Source organism: Falco biarmicus, chromosome 5 (assembly GCF_023638135.1).
Source record: "Falco biarmicus isolate bFalBia1 chromosome 5, bFalBia1.pri, whole genome shotgun sequence".
Taxonomy (NCBI): Eukaryota; Metazoa; Chordata; class Aves; order Falconiformes; family Falconidae; genus Falco; species Falco biarmicus.
This window is the reverse complement of record NC_079292.1, coordinates 31,187,779-31,211,403: the sequence shown is the minus strand read 5'-3', so window position 1 is coordinate 31,211,403 and position 23,625 is coordinate 31,187,779. Positions and strand designations below refer to the sequence as shown.

Sequence of the window (23,625 nt, the reverse complement as noted above, 5' to 3'; positions counted from 1 at the left end):
AATAATTCCCCTTTGAAGATTAGGGTAGAAAAATGTTTTCCTTACTACTGGAGTGCTACGGCTTCATGTTTAGGATAACTAGTCCATTAGTTCAGAATTACTATCAACATTACTTACTACGCATCAACAGCGTTCTGCTATATGCTCAGCAGAACACAGATGGCCTTGTCTGGGGGTCTATGGCCCACACAATAGGACATATGGAAAGATGCTTGAATCAAGGGCCATAATTTAGAAGTGTCACGTATGGCGTTAAATGAAGATAGACAGACATTGGATAGTAACACCATAAAAGCTCTCTTTTGTGTCTAACACTCCTTACAACAGAACTTGTAAAACAAGATAATTTATTTGGATCACTGATCATGTCCTCTCTAGACAGGTCATATTTTGGAATCTGAATGCTAAAACAGGATGAGCAAACACTGCAGATCCGTCAGTCACATAGAGCTGAACCGTATTGTATTCTATAGTTTATTCCTGTGAACTTAAGCACCTCCAGAGACCCATTTTTTGTCCTGTAGTTATACATGTCCTTATAACATAATTTGATACCTGTAAAAATTAGGCATAAGAAACAAACTGATGATCTCTAGAAGGCTGAATAGCTGCACAACTGGAAGGCTCTGTTTGAACTTTTCCTATAAAGACAGGTCTGCAAAAGCAGCAAAAAGGGTGAGCTAATATGGTTGATTCTCCTCAGGTTTCTAATAAACATCAGATTACATCATTTAAACATATCTGAAATCACAAGTGAACCTGGACTGATCCTTCCAGGCAATCTTTTGCCACCAAACAACTCTGCTGATGCCAATATTGAGGAAGCCATATTCACAGCATTAACTAAGCAACACAAAAATGGAACTATAATCAATGTAGGAATAAATAAACATGAAAAGGTTTCAAGGCAAAAATGTTACAGAAAATGTCTACTTAATTTTCACACTGCATGTTTTACCTACACAGAGGTAAGGGTTTTTGGCACTCAGGTTTATTTTCAAAATAAACAGGTTGATCTTCCACTACCTGTAACACTGAGACAGGGATGACCATTCCACAGACCCCACAGTTAACCCACATTATCAAAGCTGCAGCACTGTTATTTTATACGAGGAGTACCACTAAAGCTAGAGGGATAATTGCATTCAGCTACATATATAGTCAAAGACGACACTGTCACAATGCATCCATGTTAATTCCACATTAAGATAAACAATTAAGTTCCTATTTTAGAGCTATTAACTTCTACAGCCAAGACATACACACAATTAGGCACTTTCCAAGTGATCATGATAATAGCAAACAAATATTTCCGTATATATTGTTATATTCAAGTTAAGGATGCCATCAAAAGCATATGATTATAACCTTAGTGCTGAGACAACTGTCTCGTGATTTAGTAATATATACACTACAAGTTCACATCCATACTTATACCCTTTCTATTCCATTCTCATCCACAATTATTAAATATTTCCTATGATTTCACCCCACAGGTGAATGCCCTTAGTTCTTACACCTTCAGAACCACCTGCTGTAGGAGATCAGGTTCAAGAACATCTAAGGAACCTGAAGGGCACAAGTCCATAGGACCTGATGGAACTGGCAGACGAAGTGCTAAGTCACTATCCATCATATTTGAGAAACTGTGGCAGTCTGGTGAAGTTCCCAATGAATGGAAAAGGGGAAACATAACCCCCATTTTTAAAAAGGGAAACAAGGAAGACCCGGGAAACTACAAGCCGGCCAGTCTCACTTCCGTGCCTGGCAAGATCATGAAGCAGATCCTCCTGGAAACTATGCCAAGACACATGGAAAGTAAGGAGGTGATCGGTGACAGCCAACATGGCCTCACTAAGGGCAAACTGCCTGACAAATTTGGTGGCCTTCTATGCCGGGGTTACAGCATTAGTCGATGAGGGAAGAGCAACTGATGTCATTTACCTGAACTTGTGCAAAGCATTTGACACTGTCCTGCATAACATCATTGTCTCTAAACTGGAGAGACATGGATTTGATGGATGGAGCACTCTGTGGATACGGAATTGGCTAGATGGTCACACTCAAGGAGTTGCAGTCAACAGCCTGATGTCCAAGTGGAGACCAGTGACGAGTGGCATTCCTCAGGGGCTGGTGTTGGGACCGGCACTCTTTAACATCCATATCAGCAACACGGATGGTGGGATGAAGTGCACCCTCAGCAAGTTTGCTGACAACATCAACCTGTGTGGCACCCTTGACACGCTGAAGGGAGGGGATGCCATCCAGAGGGACCCTGACAGGCTTGAGAGGTGGGCCCATGCAAGGTCTGGCACATGGTTTGGGGCAATCCCAACCAGAAATACAGGCTGGGTGAAGAATGAATTGAGAGCAGCCCTGAGGAGAAAGACTTGGGGGTGTTTGTGGATGAGAAGCTCAACATGGCCCAGCAATGTGCACCTGCAGCTCAGAAAGCCAACCATATCCTGGGCTGCATCAAAGTAAGTGTGACCAGCAGGTCGACAGAGGTGATTCTCTCCCTCTACTCCACTCTCCTGAGACCCCCACCTGGAGTACTGTGTTCAGCTCTGGGACCCCCAACACAACAAGGACATGGACCTGTTGGAGTCAGTCCAGAGGAGAGCCATGAAGATAATCAAGAGGGCTGGAGAATCTCTCCTATGAAGACAGGCTGAGAGAGTTGGGTTGTTCAGCCTGGAGAAGAGAAGGATCCAGGGAAACCTTACAGCAGCCTTCCAGTACCTAAACTGAGTCTACAAGAAAGTTGGAGAGGGACTTTTTACAGAGGCCTGTAGCAACAGGAAAAGGAGTAATGGCTTTAAGCTGAAAGATGGTAGATTACATATTAGGAAGAAATTCTTTACTGTGAGGGTGGTAAAACACTGGAACAGGTTGCCCAGAGAAGCTGTGGATGCCCTGTCCCTGGAACTGTTCAAGGGCAGGCTGGATGGGGCTTTGAAAAACCCAGTCCAGTGGAAGGTGTCCCTGCCCATGGCAGGGGGGTTGGAACTAGATGATCTCTGAGGTCCCTTCCAACCCAAACCTTTGTATGATTTTATGCTTCCAAATTCAGTAGAGATGCTGCATGCCTTCTTCCCTGCTTCTGTGAAACTGAAACTCCTAAGTGGTCTAACAGCAAAACAAGGTAGGTAGAATATGTATATATAAATGCATTCTTAAATATGTATGTGTACGCATATATACACATATCTATTTATATAAAATAAATAAAATGTATAGGCTATATACTGAACCATAGGCTTTAGTGTCCAGTTACAACCAGGAAGGCACAAATGCTGTCAGGGATGTTCACAGTGCGGTCAGTCCTCAGGACAGCATCCAGTTCCTGTTCTCCACAGAGGGAGGTCACACCATTCTGAAACACAGCCCTAGCAAGTTTTTTCTCACCTGATATGGTGCCCTGTTCAGCCAATATATTTTTCAAACCATCTGAGAAAGACCAGTCTTCTGAAAAATCCTTTAGCTTGTCAGCAAGCCAACTGACATAAAAGTTTAAGAGGAATGCTTGGAAAACACATTTTACACAGCAAGTGAAATTCAGTATTTTAAAACAACCTGCATTATCCCTTTAGAAGCTAACTTAAAGGTTTGTGATAGGTTCTCAGTCATACCACAAGTGCAATGTAAGACTCCTTATTCCAAGGAATAATTTCAGACATTTGGCATTTTAGAAGGGCATTCAAAAGGTCAGAATAGACACACAGGGTGATTTATGGCATACAGTATAGTTGTTTACCTTTGGTTTAGTTATTCTAGGCTTTCTTGTGGTCAACGGAAAGAAAAAGTTACCTTCGGGCTACATTCACCTCATCCTAAAACTGACATCTGAGTCACCCTAAAAGTGACTATTTCTCTCCCCTCTAAGGCAGGAATCTCTTCAGTTATAGTCTAAAGCTGGAATACAGAAGTCTATATCCCAGATGCACTGAATACCATCCATAGTAGCTGAAAACCACCTAAATTCTGTTAAGTGACTGTAGAAATTCAGTCAGCACCTGGATTCAGCACTTCTGACCTCTTTCTTCACATGAGGCTTGGCTGAGTAAAAACACCTAAAGGACAGTTTGAGCACTGCACATTGCATTGACAATTCTCTTCAGAAAATAAATTGAGTGACCTTAAAATTCCTGATTTAGCATGTTTTTGAAAATATATTTAGTGTCCAATATAAAAAAACATCCCTCCATGTTCAAAATTACCTTGTCTATTTACTTCATTCTGAAGCAGCTCTTCCATTGCCTCTTCTTCAGCAATATCTAATGGGGTGTCTCCTTCACTATTTACAGCTCCTACATGTGCTCCTTGACTAATTAAATACCTGCCAATAGAAAAACAAACAGTAAGCAAAATAGTAAAGCTGATGCAAAAAACCCCCACCAGCCACTAGGATATCATATACAACGGGTATATGCATGTACACGTACAATTAACAGAAACAACTATATTAGGTGTAAGTAAAAACCCTCATGACTGCCTACAACCCCAAGCACCTCTACATCTTTTCATCATAATACCCATTAATACAAATAGCCCTCCATCTGCTCTTCAGTTTGCCACAAAGACTCCTGACATATTTAAAAACATACTTGCAAGAACTGAAAGAAGAAAACGGCTAGAGGACAAACAAAAGCGAACAAAGGTGAACAGAGATTGAACCACCAATTCCCATGAGCTCCTCATATTAAGCCACTCTTCCTAGAGCTTCCAAATTTGGTGGCACATTATGCTTCTATACTATGCCAGAATCATGACTCCTGGTCTCTGAGGCAGCTTCATAAAGTTAATAAAACTAGAATCAACTGTGCTCCTCAGTATTCATAAGGTCAGATTTCAGTGGGGAAAGGGGCAAGGGGGAGAAAGGAAGCAGTGCTTCACACGCTGTTCCAATCCCACTAAGTGTTTTCTTACTTGAAGTACTACTGTCTCAGGAATCAACAATCCAGACTCTGGAATTTATTTCTGAATTTCCAATTAAGTCAAATGGATCAATTCCAACAACAAGTCACAAAAGGATTAAGTCATTTCATTGTATTAAACTGTAAGCCTATAAAGTTACTGAGAACATACAGCTTAAAACACTGTTTCTAAGTAGACAACGAACACCTATTAAAACATCAATACAGATCGGTCTTACACCTTCTGACCGTAACATTTCCACTTCCCTATCAAATTCAAAAGTTTGAGCCATGACAGGACTCAACACAAGCAAAAAACCTACAAACATACCTTCTGCCTTGCAGAGCTTAATTTACACTTTCCATATATTTGGGAAAAAAATACAAATAAACCAGTAAATACTCACACCTGAGGAACTAGTTATCGATTTGGTAACAGGTGTATGGAATCAAACCTTGTTATTGCAAAATGTCAAATTACGCAGAAGCCAATCACAAAATTAATCCAACACTACTACAAATGCTTTGAAATATTTCTGCTTAACTATTGCCAATTAACAATTGCAGATTCCAGATCTAGAGGCATTGTTTTCCTTATCTTTATTCAATAATTCAGCATCAAGTACTCTTACAGATGTCTATTTTTTAATTTATGACTAAAACAGAACTTGTTATTAAAGCTCTGTAATTATGTCAAGGACAGGTAAGAACTGACAGATCACAAAATGCAAATTAATTCTCAGAAGTGTAACCACATCTCCTGGGACATGCATCATCAGTTGCCACCACTAACTTTGATGCTGGTATGTGGTGCTGGTTGTACATCGTTCCTCTTAAAAAGTACTGATGTGACCCCTACCTTTCTCCAGTTTAAAGATTTGACTTCAGTGGAAATGAAAAAGTAATACGAATTAACATTTCTCAACAATACCAACTGAACTGTTCTAATGGCGACATACCCTTCCAGGTTACAGATCAGGCAATTGCTATGCAAGGTATCTACTGAACAGGCAAAACCAGCAGTGGGGACGCTAACTTTCTTACAAAGTCAAAACGTCGATTCAAAACCAAAGTCAATCACTGACAAAATATATCTTTATAAAAAAGTCCCAAGTCAACATTCATGTTCTTTCAGCCTGTTTCTTCTAATACAGACATGAAAAAAATTATGTTTAAAAAACCTGATTTTTGCCTGTTTCCACGATACCTACTTTTGTAGAAAAACATCTCTCATTGAAGTGGTTCTACTTGGTCAAGCGGGTCAATAACTTACAGACATGATAAAAGAAGAAATCTGTAAGAAAGTGTAGGGAATGCACAAAAGGCTACAGTAGCATTTCAGAAAGTTATTATTCAGATATATGAACAATTTCATGATCAAATGATCCCTCAAAGCAGACCCCAAAAATGAAGCTGCTTACAGGCCTAAATCAGATCAGCAGAACTAGGAGGATTAGTAGGGTCGGAGAAGGAGAGTTATCTGAGTTCCGCTTTGCACACGCTTACAGGGCTTTGGTTCTCCTGGGTCAGCAAAGAAGGATGGGTGAACCTGCCGTGAGCTCACAGGCTTTAAAGGGATGTAAGAAACAGAAGAAAGATGAAAGGCAGCATGCTCCTCGCTAGGAAAGTGAGAAGGGCTCTTTCCTAATCTTCCTTCAGACACTCCAAGTAGGCCTCTCCTCTGCCACCCCCGACAAAAAATTAACAGCGATTCCCTCAAGTAAATTTGCAGTGAATGAGCAATACCCAGTATAAACCAAATTATTCAAAACACAACTATTTTAAAGACACCTTTTAAGCCTGGTAATAAAATCCACGTTTGTTCTGTTTGCCACATCATTCAGAAACAGACGCCTCTGTCCTGGAAGTTTATGCATTTGTTTATCTTCATTTGCAGTAAAAACAGTTTCAGCAAACCAATGACAGGGTTCAGATGGTGCATGAAGTCATCCTGGTGCCTAAAGGATTTTAGGTTTTATTAGGTAACCTAGCACTACCAAGGGAAAGAAGAGCAATCCTTTCAGACATGTAGGTAACTTGACTCTGCATCACATACAGAAAGCGAACAGCCTTGGTAAACAAGACTAGGAGAATGATGCCCTCTGTTTGTAATGCGTAACTGAGCAGAAGCCAGTACCAGAATAATCCTAAAGATCAGAAAGTTTGGTTGTTTGTCTTGTTTTGGGTTTTTTTTAATTACCTTCCAAACAAACTTTACTTTGACTTAATGTTAGTTAAAACTTATAGTATGACTTCAAATATGGGTATATTTGACATTTCAGTATTTCTGGTACCATCTAGTAAATCCTCCGCATGCAACAGCATATTATTGTGTGTAGGTACGTATGTGTATTTTAAAAGTCATCCAAGTTTGAGGATGGGGTGGTGGGGAAGGCAAATAATTGCTTGTTTAACTTTATTAAACAAGTGTTACCTTCATCTTGAAATTCCGTCTTTCTAAAGTAAACATAATATAACTTTAATTTCCTCAGCTGATATTAAATTGATACAGCTATTTGCATGCAGTGAAAAGGAAATTGGAGCTGTGTAATAAAAAGTCCAGAACCATGTCCTTGGATACCATGTTCAGAAAAAGGTGCTTTTTACGAAGTTGGATGCAGAGGAAAAATAAAAACATATAGGACTCCCATCGGTCACCTACTTACAAAAGCTTTTGGTATAGCAATTAAATTTCTGTGTTTTGTAATTCACTTGTTGCAAAATAGCCATGTTCAACAGACAGCTACAGAAGAATAATTCAGAAAATCCAATAATTTCTGTAATATTCTGGTAGGTGCGCATTCAAAATATAAATAAATGCGAAGGAAACAGTAGCTTGATCCATACCATGTTTATTTTTGGAGCTGCAAGCTTTCAAGTGTTGACACTGAAGCTAAAGGTACCTCTTTTAGACACTCTTGTAGTTTAAGTATAGGGAATTCCAAGTACCCCTGGAATACCAGGAAGTACAGGAGCAGGAAAATAAAACAGTCATTCCTGATGTTTTGCCCTGATGTTTCCATGATGAGTATTAAGCAGTCTGGGTACGACTGGAAGAACAAGTTTGCTTTCTGATACCACTGTTTTATGAAGACAAAAATACTACTTCTACTTGAAATTTGTCTTATTTAGGAATCACTGCTGTATATTCCTCAAAGCTATTGTAGATTGAAATTAACCACCTTGAAAGAAAACATGAAATATTTATTTTCTATAATTATTATGAAACCCAGATTCTCTCCCGTCATATTACGAAAAATAACTTTCGTGAAGGGTTGGAATCTCAGTTATCTCTGAGACAGTAAGTAACAACGCCCTGAAATTACTGTGCAAAAGCCAAACAGTCAACACCAAAATGAAGCTCAGGAACCTGAAGTTAAAAATTTTAACTAGGAACTTGGTCTACAATCTGAATTAAAAAACCCAAACCAACAAAAAACCCCTTACAGCTGATATGTGTGTGTGTGTGTAAGTCTTAACAAAATGCATATAGACACACAAAGTAAGTGGACAGGAAGACACCTCTCTCTGAAGACAGTTACATACAAACTTGAGTCTTATTTGTGAATTTAGAACTTAAGAATCTGGAAGATGCTCAGACTTTGGCTTTACTGAAGTTTGTCAGCTGCAGACAAGATATGCTACAGATAACATTTTAGTATTTTTTATCTCTGCAACAGAAAGAGGGGCATATGTTTACATTCAAACCTTGCCCCAGTTCACAGTATCTGGAAACAAGTTTGTGAAGTCATTAGGGATATAATTAACTTCAAGTACTCGCTGAACCTGAAGGTCACCAGAATGGTGGCAAGCACAAGGCAGGGCAGAGAAGTGGCTGCTGAATTGATTCAGTTTAATGAGAATTCTTATTGAGCTCGCTGGAGACTCACTAGTGAAAACAAGAGGACCCATCAGACTAGGCAGAAGACTGGACAGCAGTCTCTAACTCCAAAAACATGAAGACAGGGACCCTCCTAAAAAAATCTCTTGCTGTTCAATGTATTGTATATACATTTAAAATAAACATGTTTAGCGTGGTCTTCCAGGGAGACATGGCTTAATTGCTAGTGGGGGTACTAACCAACAGCAAAACTGGTCTCCCAACAGCTTTTAACTAATCAGCAATTTAATCTAAATCCAGCTGGTTTTGTTTTGTTTTGTTTTTTTTAAATCCATAGATCGAGTTCAAATTAATTCCACGAGTGTGTTAACTGAATGGTAACAGGGAGCCAAAGACAGGAAAAGTGTCACTGTGTTCATGCATCTGTGCAAGCCATCACTTGAAGAAACAATGAAAATAAAATCTGCCCCACAGTCCACAGGATGTAACAACAAAATAGAAACTTGCACATCTTTGGAATACATATTTTAATTGCCTTCTTTTAAAATGCCTTTCAGAATTATTTCACTGTTTTTTTAAAAATATAAAGCATCGATACACTTTTAAAAGTATATATTTGTGAACCATTCAAATTACTAATAAAAAGACATCCATAATCTGACCAAATAATGTCATGAGATATTTAACAAACAAAAAATGTAAAATTTTAACATCGCTGTTTCTGACTTTTTATTTTTTAAGTTGCAGTACACTAAAACTGTGACACCTGATCCTTTTCAGACCTCCTATTGGTTTGCGTGTCTGGGAATATTCCTATAAATATTTTCTCCCTGCAGAGGAGTTTCACTTCAAATTTCAATTCCTAACAATGTTGTTATTAACTCAGACAGAAGTAGAATGCAACCTCAAGCTCCCCAGCCCTTCTCAAAAGTGGTTTTGGTCTGGGTCTGGTTTTGTTAGTTTGGGTTGGTTTGTGCTAAAGTTACAGCTTCTGTGATTCTTGAATTTTTAAGGGGCACTTCTCAAAATAACATATTAAAGAAAGGCCTAGCCTTTTTCTTTTTTTAGAAAAAGATCTTAAATTATACAAACTTGAAGCAAATACAATAGCATTAGAATAACATTGTGCTAAATTCTATTGTTGTACATAATATGTATACACCCTGTGTCAGTGGGCAAGTTTCAAGAAAAATGTTCATTGGCTGAATATGAGCGAACAGCCAGTACCCAGCCGTTCCTCAAACACCCTCTCATGCACCCTTCACACTTGCTTTTAAACACATAATTCAAAACCCATATAAATGTAACTGTAAAAAGTCACATTTTCAATCTTTTTGAAATACATATTGTAACCCTTGTAAGCATTTGGTGGAGAGCACTAAAATGTGCGCGGCACAGTGGAGGTGGCTGGCAGGTCTGGCAAGGCACAGAGGGGCCCTGCTTGCCTGGGCAGTGGCATGCTGCACAGCACAACAGGGGATCTACTCATCCTCTTCCACAACGACCTACAGGTAATTTCCCTTGTCCTCCATTCTCCACAGCTGAGCTACTCCTGCAGTTGTCTTTTGTCCTGGATCTATGATTTACCGAAGAAAATAAAGGCTCCATAGTAAATACTGGAACAAAACTGTACAAATTCAACTGGGCCAAGAATACTTTCTCCTGCATGATTTTACGACTGATATAGAATAAATCAAATTACCTGAAAAGCAATTAAGTCAAACTCATAGGGATGTCTTACTCAGGCACTCTGCAAAACACCATTCCATGCTCTCAACTCCTAGTGTACCTCAACCTTCTGCCTCTAAACATTTAACTGCATAGAAACTGACACAAGAAGACAGGCTTTTGTGATGGAATTTAAATTAAAATAAAATAATGATAAAACTCTAGCACTTTTAAGGTTATGTTTCTTTGCAAATTCCAGAATATTCTCTCTGGAAAAAAAAAAAAAAAAAAAAAAGCAGCAGCACTTTTTAAACAGGAATGCTCCCCCTATGAGCAGTATCATCAGCCAGCAGCTACACAGAACACCAAGTTAAATAAGGCCAACTAGGATTATTTGGCAAAACTAGGTATTTTTCTTGAAATACGTGACTGATTATTTTAAGACAGCTGATATCAACATGAGATCTGAGGTGGATTTATTATTTCCTCTTGCAGAATACAAGCGTTGAGAATTTCAGATAGCTACAGATATTTAAAAAAAGGAATAAAAAAAGTTGAGAAACAAATGGCCAAATGATTTGGAACAAACATAAAGGGGCATTTATTTTCAGTTTTTACCAGCCTAATCCAGATTTCAGCATATGTGCTTTTCTAAATTATGGCCCAGTTTGAAAAGACTTTTTATATCTTTCAATATGCAAGAGCTCCTCCAGATAGCAGCAAATCCAGTCTCTGATTCTCCCTCATGAAGGTGTTACAAAAGGCATCTCGGACAGACACATATCTTCACTTCAAAATTGTCAAATACACCCAAAGTTATCAAAGTAGTAAGCCAAGCAATGAGAAAAAAAATTCCCCCTATGCAAACAGCACTTTCTATAAATCCTAAATACTGTACTTATATGAAAAACATATTTACGTTTATGAACCAAACACGCCACAACATAGGAACACACCACTGAGCTCTGCACATAGCTGGCTGTCCCCAGCCTCCACCGCAACTTGCATGTCCAAGAAAGCACAGCAACTAGAATCACATCTGTTTTCCGTCTTGGTATGCAGAAGCTTTGAAAAAACAGCATAGATAACAGTATCTGGTTAGTTTTACTCCTCCTGTGTTCCAAGAAACCTCCGAAAAATGCCAGCAATAAGCTCTAGAAATATTTGTACGTAGGCGGCCACCTAAACATTAACAGTACAAAGATGGAACAGGAAAAATTCCTACTTGCAGCATATGAGAAGCAACTAAGCCTTCATATTTTACCATATTCATACAGAGGAAAGACATATGACAGGTAGCAGAGCAACATTTAGGTTAAAGTAAACAGTGAGTGAGAAAAGTAGGAAACGGGAAGAAAGCTATATAGGGAAGCACATGCTATAACCTATTTTAAAAAAAACACCAAAAACAAATCACCAAAAAAACCCCCATGGAGTCTGGTAATGCCAGGATTAATACAGGGCAAAAAACTTCAGCAGAAAAGAAATAAGGCTAAACAAAAACTATTTTTAAAGTGTATGTCAAATGCTAATTTCACTCTGCACTTTGTGAACAAGTGTTTCTCTCCTTTACTTTGAAGTCTGCACCCTATAGTGCAAACATGAGTGTTGAGTTTGAAAAATAACTTGTTGCAGCTGCAGAAGAGTACATAAAGTAACTCTAGCTCACAGAACTCTGTGGCTCAGGATGCTTTCCTATAGCAAGTCTCCAAGCATTTGTGGTGATTTATGAATGTGTCATCAAAGTGAGTATTTGGGATTGAGTTACGAGGGTTAGAAGAAAAGGTAACAACAGCATGGAGGCAGAAAAAGAGGAGGAAGGAAAACTATGCTGCTGCCCACCTTCCTCAGCTAATTCCTCACCAACAAGAGGTGATCGCACCACTAGCTCACTGTCCCTCCTGCCTTGTGCCAACAGTAGCATTGCTGTATTTGACTACAGCAGCACCACAGATTCTGATTTTTAGCTGCTGCTTCCTATTTCAGCAGAAGTTAATGAGTATGGACCTAATTAAACAAGCTTATTGTCCTCCAACAGCCACGTGGTGGCGTTTCTATCAGAAAAACTTAACCAAGATCAATTATTTTACTATGTTTAAACAGATATTAGCATAGATATAATCACTCCATCACAGAACTTATTTTATTTGTAATTATAATGGAGTGACCAAATCTCCCTGTGATGCAACATTACTATCACAGTGCAGCTTTTAGCATCATCAGTAGTACTGAACTCAGTCTGACCCCTTGTTAGGTATCAGCAATCTGCAACTCATAGCAGTTGTTTGCCTGTCCAGTCCACTTTCAACTTCCTTCAAAACACATTTCTTCCAAAAGAAACTCTTACTCTTTATTCAAATCTGATAAGCAGTGCCTCAACCGTAATCAAGAGGTTTCAAGTAATTGCTTTTTTTATACTTTTCCTGTGATATCTGCTGTTACAAAAAAACCCTACATTTTTGTGTCTTGGTGTCTGAATTGTATCCAGGTAACTCACACACACCAATGCACAGCAGCCTTCTGTTTATAGAGATACCATGCTATATTTACAAGGATTTCAGAAGAATTCAAGCAGCTTTTATCCTGCCTCAGTCAGGGTAAGACTAGAAAAAATACACACAGATTAGGATCATCTGTGCTTCAATGACGTAGTTTAGGACATCTAACAAAAGACACAGCTGCAAGAAAGGATAAGTAGGTCATAAATTGCGTTAGTGTCATTAGAAAGTCTACTGTACATGGCAGAAAAGGGTCAAACACAATAGAGAAAAACACTCAAGTAAAAGCTGAAAGAAAATAAGAATTGAGATGCACAGTAGCAATCTACACCACACCCATGTTTTCTCCTAGAAAACACTCAACCCCAAATTTACTGTGAATTAAATTTTTTATCAGGTAACTGAATAAATACTATATTCAATATTTAACAGCACTAACAATTCCACAGGTTCCACAGCCTAAGAAGAATCTATCGCTGCCTCTAAAAATAACAATTTTGAATTAATCGATGAGGCTCTCACAAGTCACAGTATACCACACTTATCAAGCACTTGATCAATTCAAAACCTGGTTGCTCATGTATTTGGAGCTGCTCTCCCATGTTCTAGTCATACCTAGAAAAACAGGAGTCCATCGGGGTCAACAGGAAGTTACATTATCCAGGGAGGACCTGATGTTACGTTTCTCAGCAGTCTGCCTGAGGTCCCAGGCTTCCATATGCTATCACATTCAAGAGGATACCAATAAAACCAATGCTCTGTGATAAACAAGTAAGATCTTTCCTATGCACATAATTTCTCAAAGGAGGATTTTTTTTTAGACATGAGCTGCACTTTCAAGTTCTTTTTCAGCCAAAAATTAAGACTGCTCTGAGCTTTGCATCAGGCATCAGTCCCTTAACTTTTCATTAGATGCAGGGAACTGCTAAAGCATATTAAAAGAAAAAATATACCTTCCACTAAATCTTATGTGCCTGAAGAAGATAACTCTGAACTTAAAGGTTTAGTAAATTTATCTTTAGAAGAACAGAAATGCAATATACTTACTAACAAATATTTAGGGTCACAAGTGGAGATGCGCACAGTAATCCAATGTGAAGCCATCAGCTACACACTGTCTTTGTGCATCCTAGAGTGACCCGCTCTCGTAGACTCTCTCAGCTGAACAAACAGGTATCAAATCAGTTAGGTCCTATAACTTCCTCTAATCCATCAACCATATCTTACATTATATTTCTGCCAGCTGTTTTTTATCCAAACATCAGATCACAACTACACAGCAGAAAAGGTTAAACTCTACCACATAATGATCATTACTTTGAAAAGGGAATTTCACCATCCACCTAAACAACTTAAGTGTTTCATTATTCTTAAAACATACATATATGCAGCAAAAACATGTTGAAAACAGTACACTGCCACAGCACATCTTCATGATAGAAGATGCCAAATGACACTAGCTCACTGATCTTCAAGTTTCTCCATTATTTTCTCTGATAGAATTTAGCTTTATCCTTGCAGATATGTAAATACATGTTTGGAGGAGGAGAAACTTTTATGTTGCTCATAAAGAATGAACACTGCACTTTGATTTGGGGGAGAGGGGAAAAGACTAGCATATTTTCTCTCCCGATATTGTTATTCTCAATCTCTTCTTCCAGAAAGAAACAAGGCAGCAAAGACAGACAAATTAACCGAAACTATCTTCCAAAGCCTGAGGTGACCTTTTCACAGCTCTCACAATAAACGTTGCGTCTCTACCAGTGTCAACTTGTAAGAAGTCATCCTTCTAGAAGAGCTGTTCTTTGTTTGATAATAAACCTCCTTTGCCTGCTTTTATTTTGTCACCTGGCTTTTTTTACAATGTATCCTTCTGAAGTCCCCTTCCCATTTGTTGAGTAGGTTGTATTAAGTTTCATCTTTGGTCCTTCTTCCTTTTAATTCTACCCCTCCAGTTAACACCTCCCTGTGTCATTTAAAGAAACATCTTGCATCCTGACAGAAACGCTGACTCACCTTGTAGCATTCTCTACCAGACCAAACCCTGTATCATCTCACATAATCAATTTGCATATGGTTTTACATCAGACCACCAGCTTCACCTTGTCATTCATACATCCAAACTTCTGACTATCCTCCAAAAATCCATTTCTGAATGTATCACTAATAACATCACTTCGTATTCAGTTAGTTAAAACCATAACTGCTAACAAAGCTAAAGGAGATGGGAGCCATCCTTGACATTTTTATCAGTCTGCTTTGCCTAAATAATGTCTTGTTTTTCTGAGATTATAATGGGGTATAGCAAAAAAAGTTTAGATCAAAACCACTGCAGTAAGTAAAAGCTCCAGATGATTCAGCTATTAAAACTTAGAAATGGATTAGAAACTACTGTTTTGAAACGTATTTTGTGGCACTACCCTCAGATATCATGGAAGAACATTCAACAGTACCAACTGGTTCAGGCTCGCAAGGTGGGAGATGAAGGAGAGGACTTCACCTCAGCACAGGCAGCTCTCCACAGCCAGGCTTCTGATCAGAGGTACAAGCTATGTCTGAAAAGCAGCCCAGACTATTTTTTTTTTTTTTTAATACCTGCATATCTATGCCAACTGCTGCTGGCAAACTAGATCAGCTTACTTATCCGAAAGAGAGTAAACCTTCCAAACTCCCTGAAGGCTAGTCTTAAGCTAATAGTTCCCACATTGTTGTGTGATCATTAGATAATGCGAGAGAGGGGGTAAGAGCCTGTGGAGGAGGGAAAACCAAGGAGAGAAGGGAATGACTGCCTATTTCTGCGGTAGTCTCAAGTTAGATCACATCAAGCATATTGTGAAATTGCACTGAACACCCTTTACTAGCTGTTGCCACATGAGCACTGGTCCCATCCATGTACCACAGGCAAGACTCGCTACCACCCAGCACCCACAGCAGTCCCTGCAAGGCAATTAGAGCTGTAAGTAAACCACCTATCACTGAACATCTATGTATGCAACTACAGGTCTGCAGGACTGTCTCTCCTCAGGATACTAGACAACGATCACTCACTTAGTCTTAATGGTCTGTTACTAAAATAGAGAGATACTGGGACAATGGCTTGCTGAGGCTTCAGCAAACTAGTTTGGCTGGGTTCACTTTCAGTTATCTGGAGTCTGGAAAAACAGATGGGCAGCAGCAGCAAGACAGTGGTTACGCACAAGCCTTTTAAAGTCTGCTTTAAAGGCTAGGGGAAGGAGGGGATAAAACAGGAAACTTTGGGCAGGAAGGAAAGCAGGTGAGCTGGGTTTTAGAGCAGCAGAAGTGGTAAAGCTGCTGCTCTCTTCCCAAATGAACTGAGTGAGGAGACTCTGAACTTTAAAAAGTTACTCTTTCTAACTGTAATCATGTTTCAGCCTTGAAAACCTGTAAAATAAAGCCGTGTCTTGAAACTGTGCTGTCTTAGGGTCTGTATGTGTAACTGTGTATCAAACATGCCTCCTAAACATAAAAGCAACCATACTGAGTCAGACCCAACATCCTTTTAACACCTTGGCTTGTCTTCAAAAGTGAGCACATCTTCAAGAAGAATAAAAATAGGGCATATACATGTTTTTTTCCAGTAATACTTTTCCAGTCTCTCAACTACTTTCATGGATTTTCTGAACCAGATCCCATTCGTATGTGTATGTATTCTGTGTTTGGTTTGGGGTTTTTTTTTAAGTCCACCCTCGGTGGATTTCTCATCCCTTGAACCCGTAAGAAATTTTAGAGTCTACAACAACGTTCGGCAAACTGTTACTCAGAGGCAGTACCCACTGCATGAAGGTATAAAAACCCCCTATTCTTGCCTCAGGAGGCACCTCCCTCCCCCTCGTATTTTTTTGCACAAAACTGTCACTAAGTTATTTTTGAAAAATGCTTTTCTTATACTTGCTGAAAGATGCACCTTCCTTCATTCTGGCAAAAATGAAAAAGCATTCAAATTTAAGTAGTAAAACTGTACTGTAACCTCTAAATACTTGCAAACAACCTTCAAAACATATCAGCTACACACTCACAAGTAGGATGGTACAAAGCCCACAAAACTAATTCTTGAACAGAAATTTCTACCATTTCAAATATATTTTACATTAGTCTGGTACAACACAAAGCAGAGAGAAATAAGAGTAAGCATTTAAAAATTATGTTTCTTAAATGCCACTCTGCACTGTTTTTCCTCCTCTGTTGCATTTTTTGCATTCTAAAAAGGATTTTCTTTATTGCCTGATACCAAAACAATACACAAGCTTTTCAACTGTAGAAGAGATCTGTCAGATAAAAAAAAAAATTATACATACCCAAACAGTTTTACAAAGGTAGTTTACACCCAACGGTTTTACAAAGGTAAATGTAAGGGTCCTACCCATTAAATACCATCTTAAAGAATGTACACAAAATTTCCTACTGCATTAAATTTTGTTTCCACATAGCTATAATCTTTCAAAACATTTGATGCTGACTTTTAAATTCATACTAGCACAATCAAGAAAAAAGGCTCCTTTGTGTAAAGCTTTCATATATATATTAAAAAAATACAGAAGAATGGAAAAAGAGAACATGCTATACAAAATCCACCTGTTTGGGGAATTTTGAAGAATTTTAATTTAAAACATGTTCATATTACAATTACTTGTAAGCTATTTCACATGATCATAAACTAGATGAACACTAACTTAAGTAGGCAATTCTTAAATTAAACTATTCAAAGAATTTCTAGTAAGCTGAAGCACTTCCAGCACTTAAGGATTTCAGAAACAGCAACGGAAACAGAAGGAGCAGTCCTCCATGGCAACTTTTACTTTAAAGCACAACTCTCCACCCGCAACCAGCTAACACCTTTTTTCATGCTAAACTATGTTCTCTTGCTGTATTTTACCTGAAGTTCTATAAGACTAACCTTTCTTAAACTGGAAGATGAATTATTTAGAGGAGATGGGAAGTGTATTCATGAGGAGGTGGTTGTTCCAAAGGAGAAAACTGAAATGGGAAAGATGCGAGAAGATGCCACAGGACTGGTGAATGCAGTGGAGGCTGACAAGGAATGTACCTGCAGTGAGAAGTCCATTAGGCAGACAGTGCAGTTAGCGAAAGCAACATAAAAACCATGGCACCAATTCACTCAGCCCATTAGCAATTAGCAGTGCCAAAACATGACTGAAGTGGTGGCTCCCTGAGATACCCAGAGGTTTTTTGGAGAAGCTCCCTACCACCTACTGTACTTCTCTCAGATCTCCGGCACATGGGTGTACTCACTCGGGAACATCTGAGCAGCAGCAGGTGCTACTAAGAACAATGTGTATGTTAGAGGGAGAGAGAGAACACAAGAGGATCAAGTGTCCAGTGAAAGCACAGCAAGATGGGAAGGTTCCCACATTGATCAAACAGGCAGGCACCGTTCTGTATCAAGCTAAAGTGACTCCCAGTCATTCCCATTTACCATACATAGTAGGAAATGGGTGTTAGAAGCAAATGGATGGAACACAGAAAGAGCAGTTGAACTGTGAGATTGAGTACTGACTCAATTATAAAAGCAGTCCGAATAGAAAACTTTCTCACTCTATAAAAAACACATTAACCACCTCAAATATAATCCTCTGGAAGTCAAAAGGCACCAGAAGAAGAAAAGCTATCACAAAGATTGTACTATAAAGGTTTGTAATGATTCAACTTTTCTTTATTTTGAAAGCAGAACCAAGGTTTTACAACCTATTAATAGATCTATGAACTTCAACACACCCCAACTCAGTTATACTGCACAGACTCTAATCCTAGTGATGAATCACACAAGAGTAACCATGCAACATTAACAGAACTTCTGTTTTCTTTCCCCCTCTTTTAAGCTTAGAAAGTGATGTACACACATACATGAAGAATGTTAAGGTTGAAAGGTGAACATAGTCACCATGCTGAGGATGTGCTAGAAAGTCTCTAAATTAAAATCTAAACGCAGAAATGCATTTCATAAACAAAAATTATATCCATCCCCTCGCTCTGTTGCTTTCTTAGATGTAATTTTAGATTTTGAGATATGAAAACTTGAAATAATGAAAGTATGCTATCAAGCCACATTTTTCTTCTTAATTATAAAAATATAAACATTGTAAACAATCGGTATATTAACTAAATTTGCATATTTGGAGGATTTTTACAGATTTCAAGAGAAATACATTCCACCTGTTTACATCTGAAAGAAGTCCTAAGAAGACTTAAGATGGAAGCAGAAATAGATTGTCGAGCCTCCAATTTGGGAAGCTCTACAAAGCTGTGCAACAAGCAGTTTCACAGGAGGAGGAAAAAGGGAAGCCCAGGTCAGAGACTTCACAGCCCTTCACTAACAAAGTTAGGAAACACCAGAACCTATTCCCTGACTCTCTCTTGCACCTTGCGAGAAAATAGGAAATGAAAAGAAGTTCTGAACAAAAATGCTACTACATATCATACAGGACAGAACGATGACAAGCTATTAGCTGTGATCTTTTCAGAACTATATATTTACTCAAATCAAATGCTCCCTTCCATGAACCAGAACATTTAGTGCTAAAAATGAAACGTATCAGATTCAGCCACAGAGACACACACAAACATCCTCATGCTTCCCAAGAAAGATGCATCATCACTAAAGAAGGTGCTGGATCCAGCATGTACTATGGGCCAAATAAAAATCGAATCTCTAACCTCTCGTAATTTATTCGGTCATCTTTTTATCTTCCCAGTTTTGCCTCAGCTGCAAATTCTGCTGTCAGTTTTGTAAATTATTTGAAGCTGAGCTCCTAGAGAAGCAGTCTGAAGAAAACCTAAACTCCGTGGGCCTCATTAGATACAAATATTGCTCCATTCAAGTCAGGTTACCCTTCTCAGCCGTATGTGTGAATTTGTTTGAACAGTTTATCTTCAAAACTCTGTGAACCTTAAAAACACTGCTCTTCCAACAGCTTAGATGTCCCACATCCCACAGGATTACACTCCAATAATCTCTTTTTTTTCAAGGATATCTACAGAAAACATGTAGAAAGGTATTGTCTGAGAGTATGAAAAACACATGGCTGTCTTTAACAATATTACAGATTTCAGATACTCAACAGTGAAAAAGTGTCTTGTGAACAAGGGACATCACTCTCTTCCATAAACTTCTGCCTACATTAGGCTGCAATGCCAAACCAAGAACATTTATTCAACTTTTTCCTACTGTTGAAAAAAGGCAGGTGTTTTACCTTCACTAAACTGAAGAAAGGCTTATATTATCTGTTTGTACAGAAATTCTTGTCATAGTATAGCCAACAAGTAAACTTTTCCAGCACGCATGCAAGGGAGATTACACCATCAAACATCTGCACAGTGTAGAAAGACAGGTTGCAGGAGTCAGCAGTGACACAGTGTCCCAGTTACAAAAAGGATATACAAAACACTTCACTGTACGAACACCCCAAAAAAAATTTTCCCAGTGAAAACAATATACAAGAGTCTCCAGAATTTTTCTCTTCCCTTAAGATTCAAGCAATCAAAACTCTCAAACTCACAGAACATCAATAAACAACTCCCTAAATTTACAATTTCCATCTTTTGCCACTGCAATTGGTACAGCAACATAATTACATGATAAAATACCATTCTGTATTTTATCCAGGTCTTACACTGGATCAGACATCACACTGTGTTTAGCAGAACTAATGAACTTTGTGTTTACCCAAAGGGCCTTTAGAAAGACACCATTAACTTTTTTACTGCAAGAACAGCACCCTGAACAACATACGCCACACATTTTCTCAAATTAATCATAACTTCAGGTCAAACCAGACAACCTCAGGAAAAATTTGATTTTAGCGTATCTTCAGTGCCCCTCAACAGGCTTCAAGAATAACAAGAAAATCACTCCTGGAATTTAGCACTGAGTAAGCTTTAACTAATACCATAACAGGCATCTAACTTCAACTGCAAAATTTTGCTCCACAGCCAAAATAATTAGCAAAAGTCACCACTTTATACCACACCTGAAAAACAGAAGTTTCAAGACTGCAAATACCATTGCAAAATTACTTTCCTACATTGTAGACTTATCCTGGGATAATGTTTCAGACTACTAGTGAAATGTAAATTTGAACTTTCTGTGCCTTTCCCCCGTAACAACCCTTCTACAGAGGAAAACAATTTTTAAAAAAATCATTTGGCAGCCATGAACAGTCTTAAATGTTTACGTCTTACAGCTACCTAGGATACAATATAAGAAAGCTAGAAAGAGAAAATGCAATGCACAAGTAGTTATGCATACGGCACACTTCACAATCAACGCATAATATAAAAGCATTCTCTCTCACTGCACATCCCAGAGGCAACTAAAAAGACAATTTATGAATGCCATCTGCTTCTAGTGCCTCTCTAACAATGTATTAGTAAAATACATGTATTTCAAAAAAAAGAGGAAAAAGTCTTACTCTGCTATATCAAGATATCCACAGGAAGCAGCTGCATGTAGAGGTATCCAGCCTTCATTATCTGGTTGATTAATATTTGCTCCATTTTCCACCAGAAATTTCACCATATCTACGTTATCATCTATACAAGCCTATAAAGAAAGAAAGATTTAAGAAATAAGTTCATATTAAAGCTATTCTACAACACTGTGCATCTTTAAGCAACACCTTCAGGAAAAAAGGTAAGCATTTTCAGGTCTGATGAGGGAGTAGGGTTTATTTGTCAGGATTTGACTGTTAAGACAGGAAGAATGTGAGGGAAAAGCAGCAGGTGTTACAGATTTGTAATAAAAAGTCCTTAAATTCAAACAGTTTTAAAAAAAACCAACAAATATTATTTCCTCAGGTAAATTTGTTCCAGTTTGCTGAGGAGCCATTTAACCCCCCCCCCCCGCAACCTTATTCTCCAGTACAAAGTGGTTCCCGTTATAAATCCTCCAGGCCCTCACTCCATCACAGACCCAGCTCAGTCACTTCAGCGGATATTACAATTGAATAAACACTTCATACACCATGAAGTAGACTTGTGACCAGGAGATGGGGAGTAGTTTGGTAAACAATACCATAACATGGTTTTAATTATAATGCAGTTGAGACTAAGGAGTATGGAAGGGGATGCTGCGTTGCATTTCAACAGCCCCCTGCTGTTTTCTACTGCAGCATTTTCTATACCACCACAGATCTTTTAACAGTCTATTAATCACTGCTATTTATAAACCTGAGTATCAATTTGGCACACTGCAGAAATACTATCATTTGTGCCCATCTCTTAATTACCAAGCAAACAGTGTTGCCCAGATGCAGAACTACTGTCATTCTCCAGATCCCCATCTTGACTGGCTCCTATTTTGCCTTTCTTCTCTGCGTTTGAGTGTTTTTCTCACAGGGTGCTCAGGGAGTTTTCTTGCCAACTTCCATACTGCTGCCCTTAAAAGGGCAGAGCAACAGAGAGAAAAGTCCCTCTGCATTTCAGGACAGCAAGGACTCAAAACAGCTAGACCCCACAAGACTGGTATTAATTCTGTAGCTTAATAAATCAACAATACTACATAACCAGAAGGCTGAAATGAGAACTTTTACCGCTGGGCTCCTAAATCCTAGAGAATTATGCCTCTAATTAAATGCAATTAAGGTATAAACTCTACCTTTCAGAATACTTTTACAGCAATGAAGACTGAAAATTATATACTGCTTTATTATGGCAAAACCCCTCAGATCTCCTTATTTAAGCAATTGTGCCTTCATAATATTCACCAGTTCATTATAAGTACTATAAATTTATAAAAGAAAACTTTGGAATTGCCTAAGCATTTTTAAATACAGATCTTTTAATATTACATTTCAATATGCTGCACACTCATATATCTTAAAATCCTCTGAAATTCATCTGTGAAATAATCTGTGAAAAAAGGATATCCTAAAATTTATTAACACTAATTAAAAAAAAACAACAAAGAGCCAGACCATCTGGTTCTGACAGAACTCAACACTGAACAATTCTTGCCCATTTTTCAAGTATACATAAGAAAAATTGGCAAGACATACTCAGAAAAATACTGTTGCTAAGTGAATCAAAAGCTTACATATGCAGCACATTAAAAGACATATGACTAAGTGGCTAAAAATATTTGACCAAATTTAGGCAGTTTATTGTGCCATACATGGCAAGAATCAGGAGAACTCAAATACACTTCTCACGTGTTATCAGAGATTGCATATTCATGACAAGCAAAGATAAACAATCTGTGAGATTATATACATTTTAGGATGACAGAAGAGTAGCTATTAAGATAATAATTTACTTGCATATGCAAATGGGAGAGTACTGGCATTACTAGTGATCACATTTGTGAGGTTTAAATAATGTTCCTCGTAACTAATTATACAATCTGAACAACTGCTCTAGCAATTTTATTATGGAACAACAGAAGCCACAGAAGCTGAAGTTGATGAAATGGAAGACAGTTGTATAATGTAAAAAATATGACCTTTGAGCTTCCTTAAACAAAGATTACTTAAAAATGAGCTTTGTACCGGAAATATTTTATAGAAAACCCACTGTGGCCTCCAAGAAGATTATTACCTATTTTAACATGAAGAAAAGCAAATGCAACTGATCCCGTTGCTGAAGAACACACATATAATACGTCCTATTTCTCCTTGTCTCCTTTTTCCCCTTAACAGCACCACCGGCAGGTGTTTGACAGACCCCGTCA

The 23,625-nt window shown here is 38.3% G+C and overlaps 1 protein-coding gene across 3 annotated transcripts in view; it reads right to left on the bottom strand.

The window, feature by feature from the left end:
* Nucleotides 1-23,625, bottom strand: part of PPP1R12A (protein phosphatase 1 regulatory subunit 12A) — a 121,897-nt gene that overhangs the window by 55,278 nt on the left and 42,994 nt on the right. For 2 of the 3 annotated variants that reach the window (XM_056338939.1, XM_056338940.1), the window contains exons 2-3: nucleotides 21,371-21,501; nucleotides 4,221-4,339 (exon numbers count right to left, since the gene is read on the bottom strand). In XM_056338939.1, coding sequence (XP_056194914.1) covers nucleotides 4,221-4,339; nucleotides 21,371-21,501 — 250 coding nt within the window. The remainder of the gene's footprint in view (nucleotides 1-4,220; nucleotides 4,340-21,370; nucleotides 21,502-23,625) is intronic. The other variant, XM_056338941.1, reaches the window with a different exon arrangement.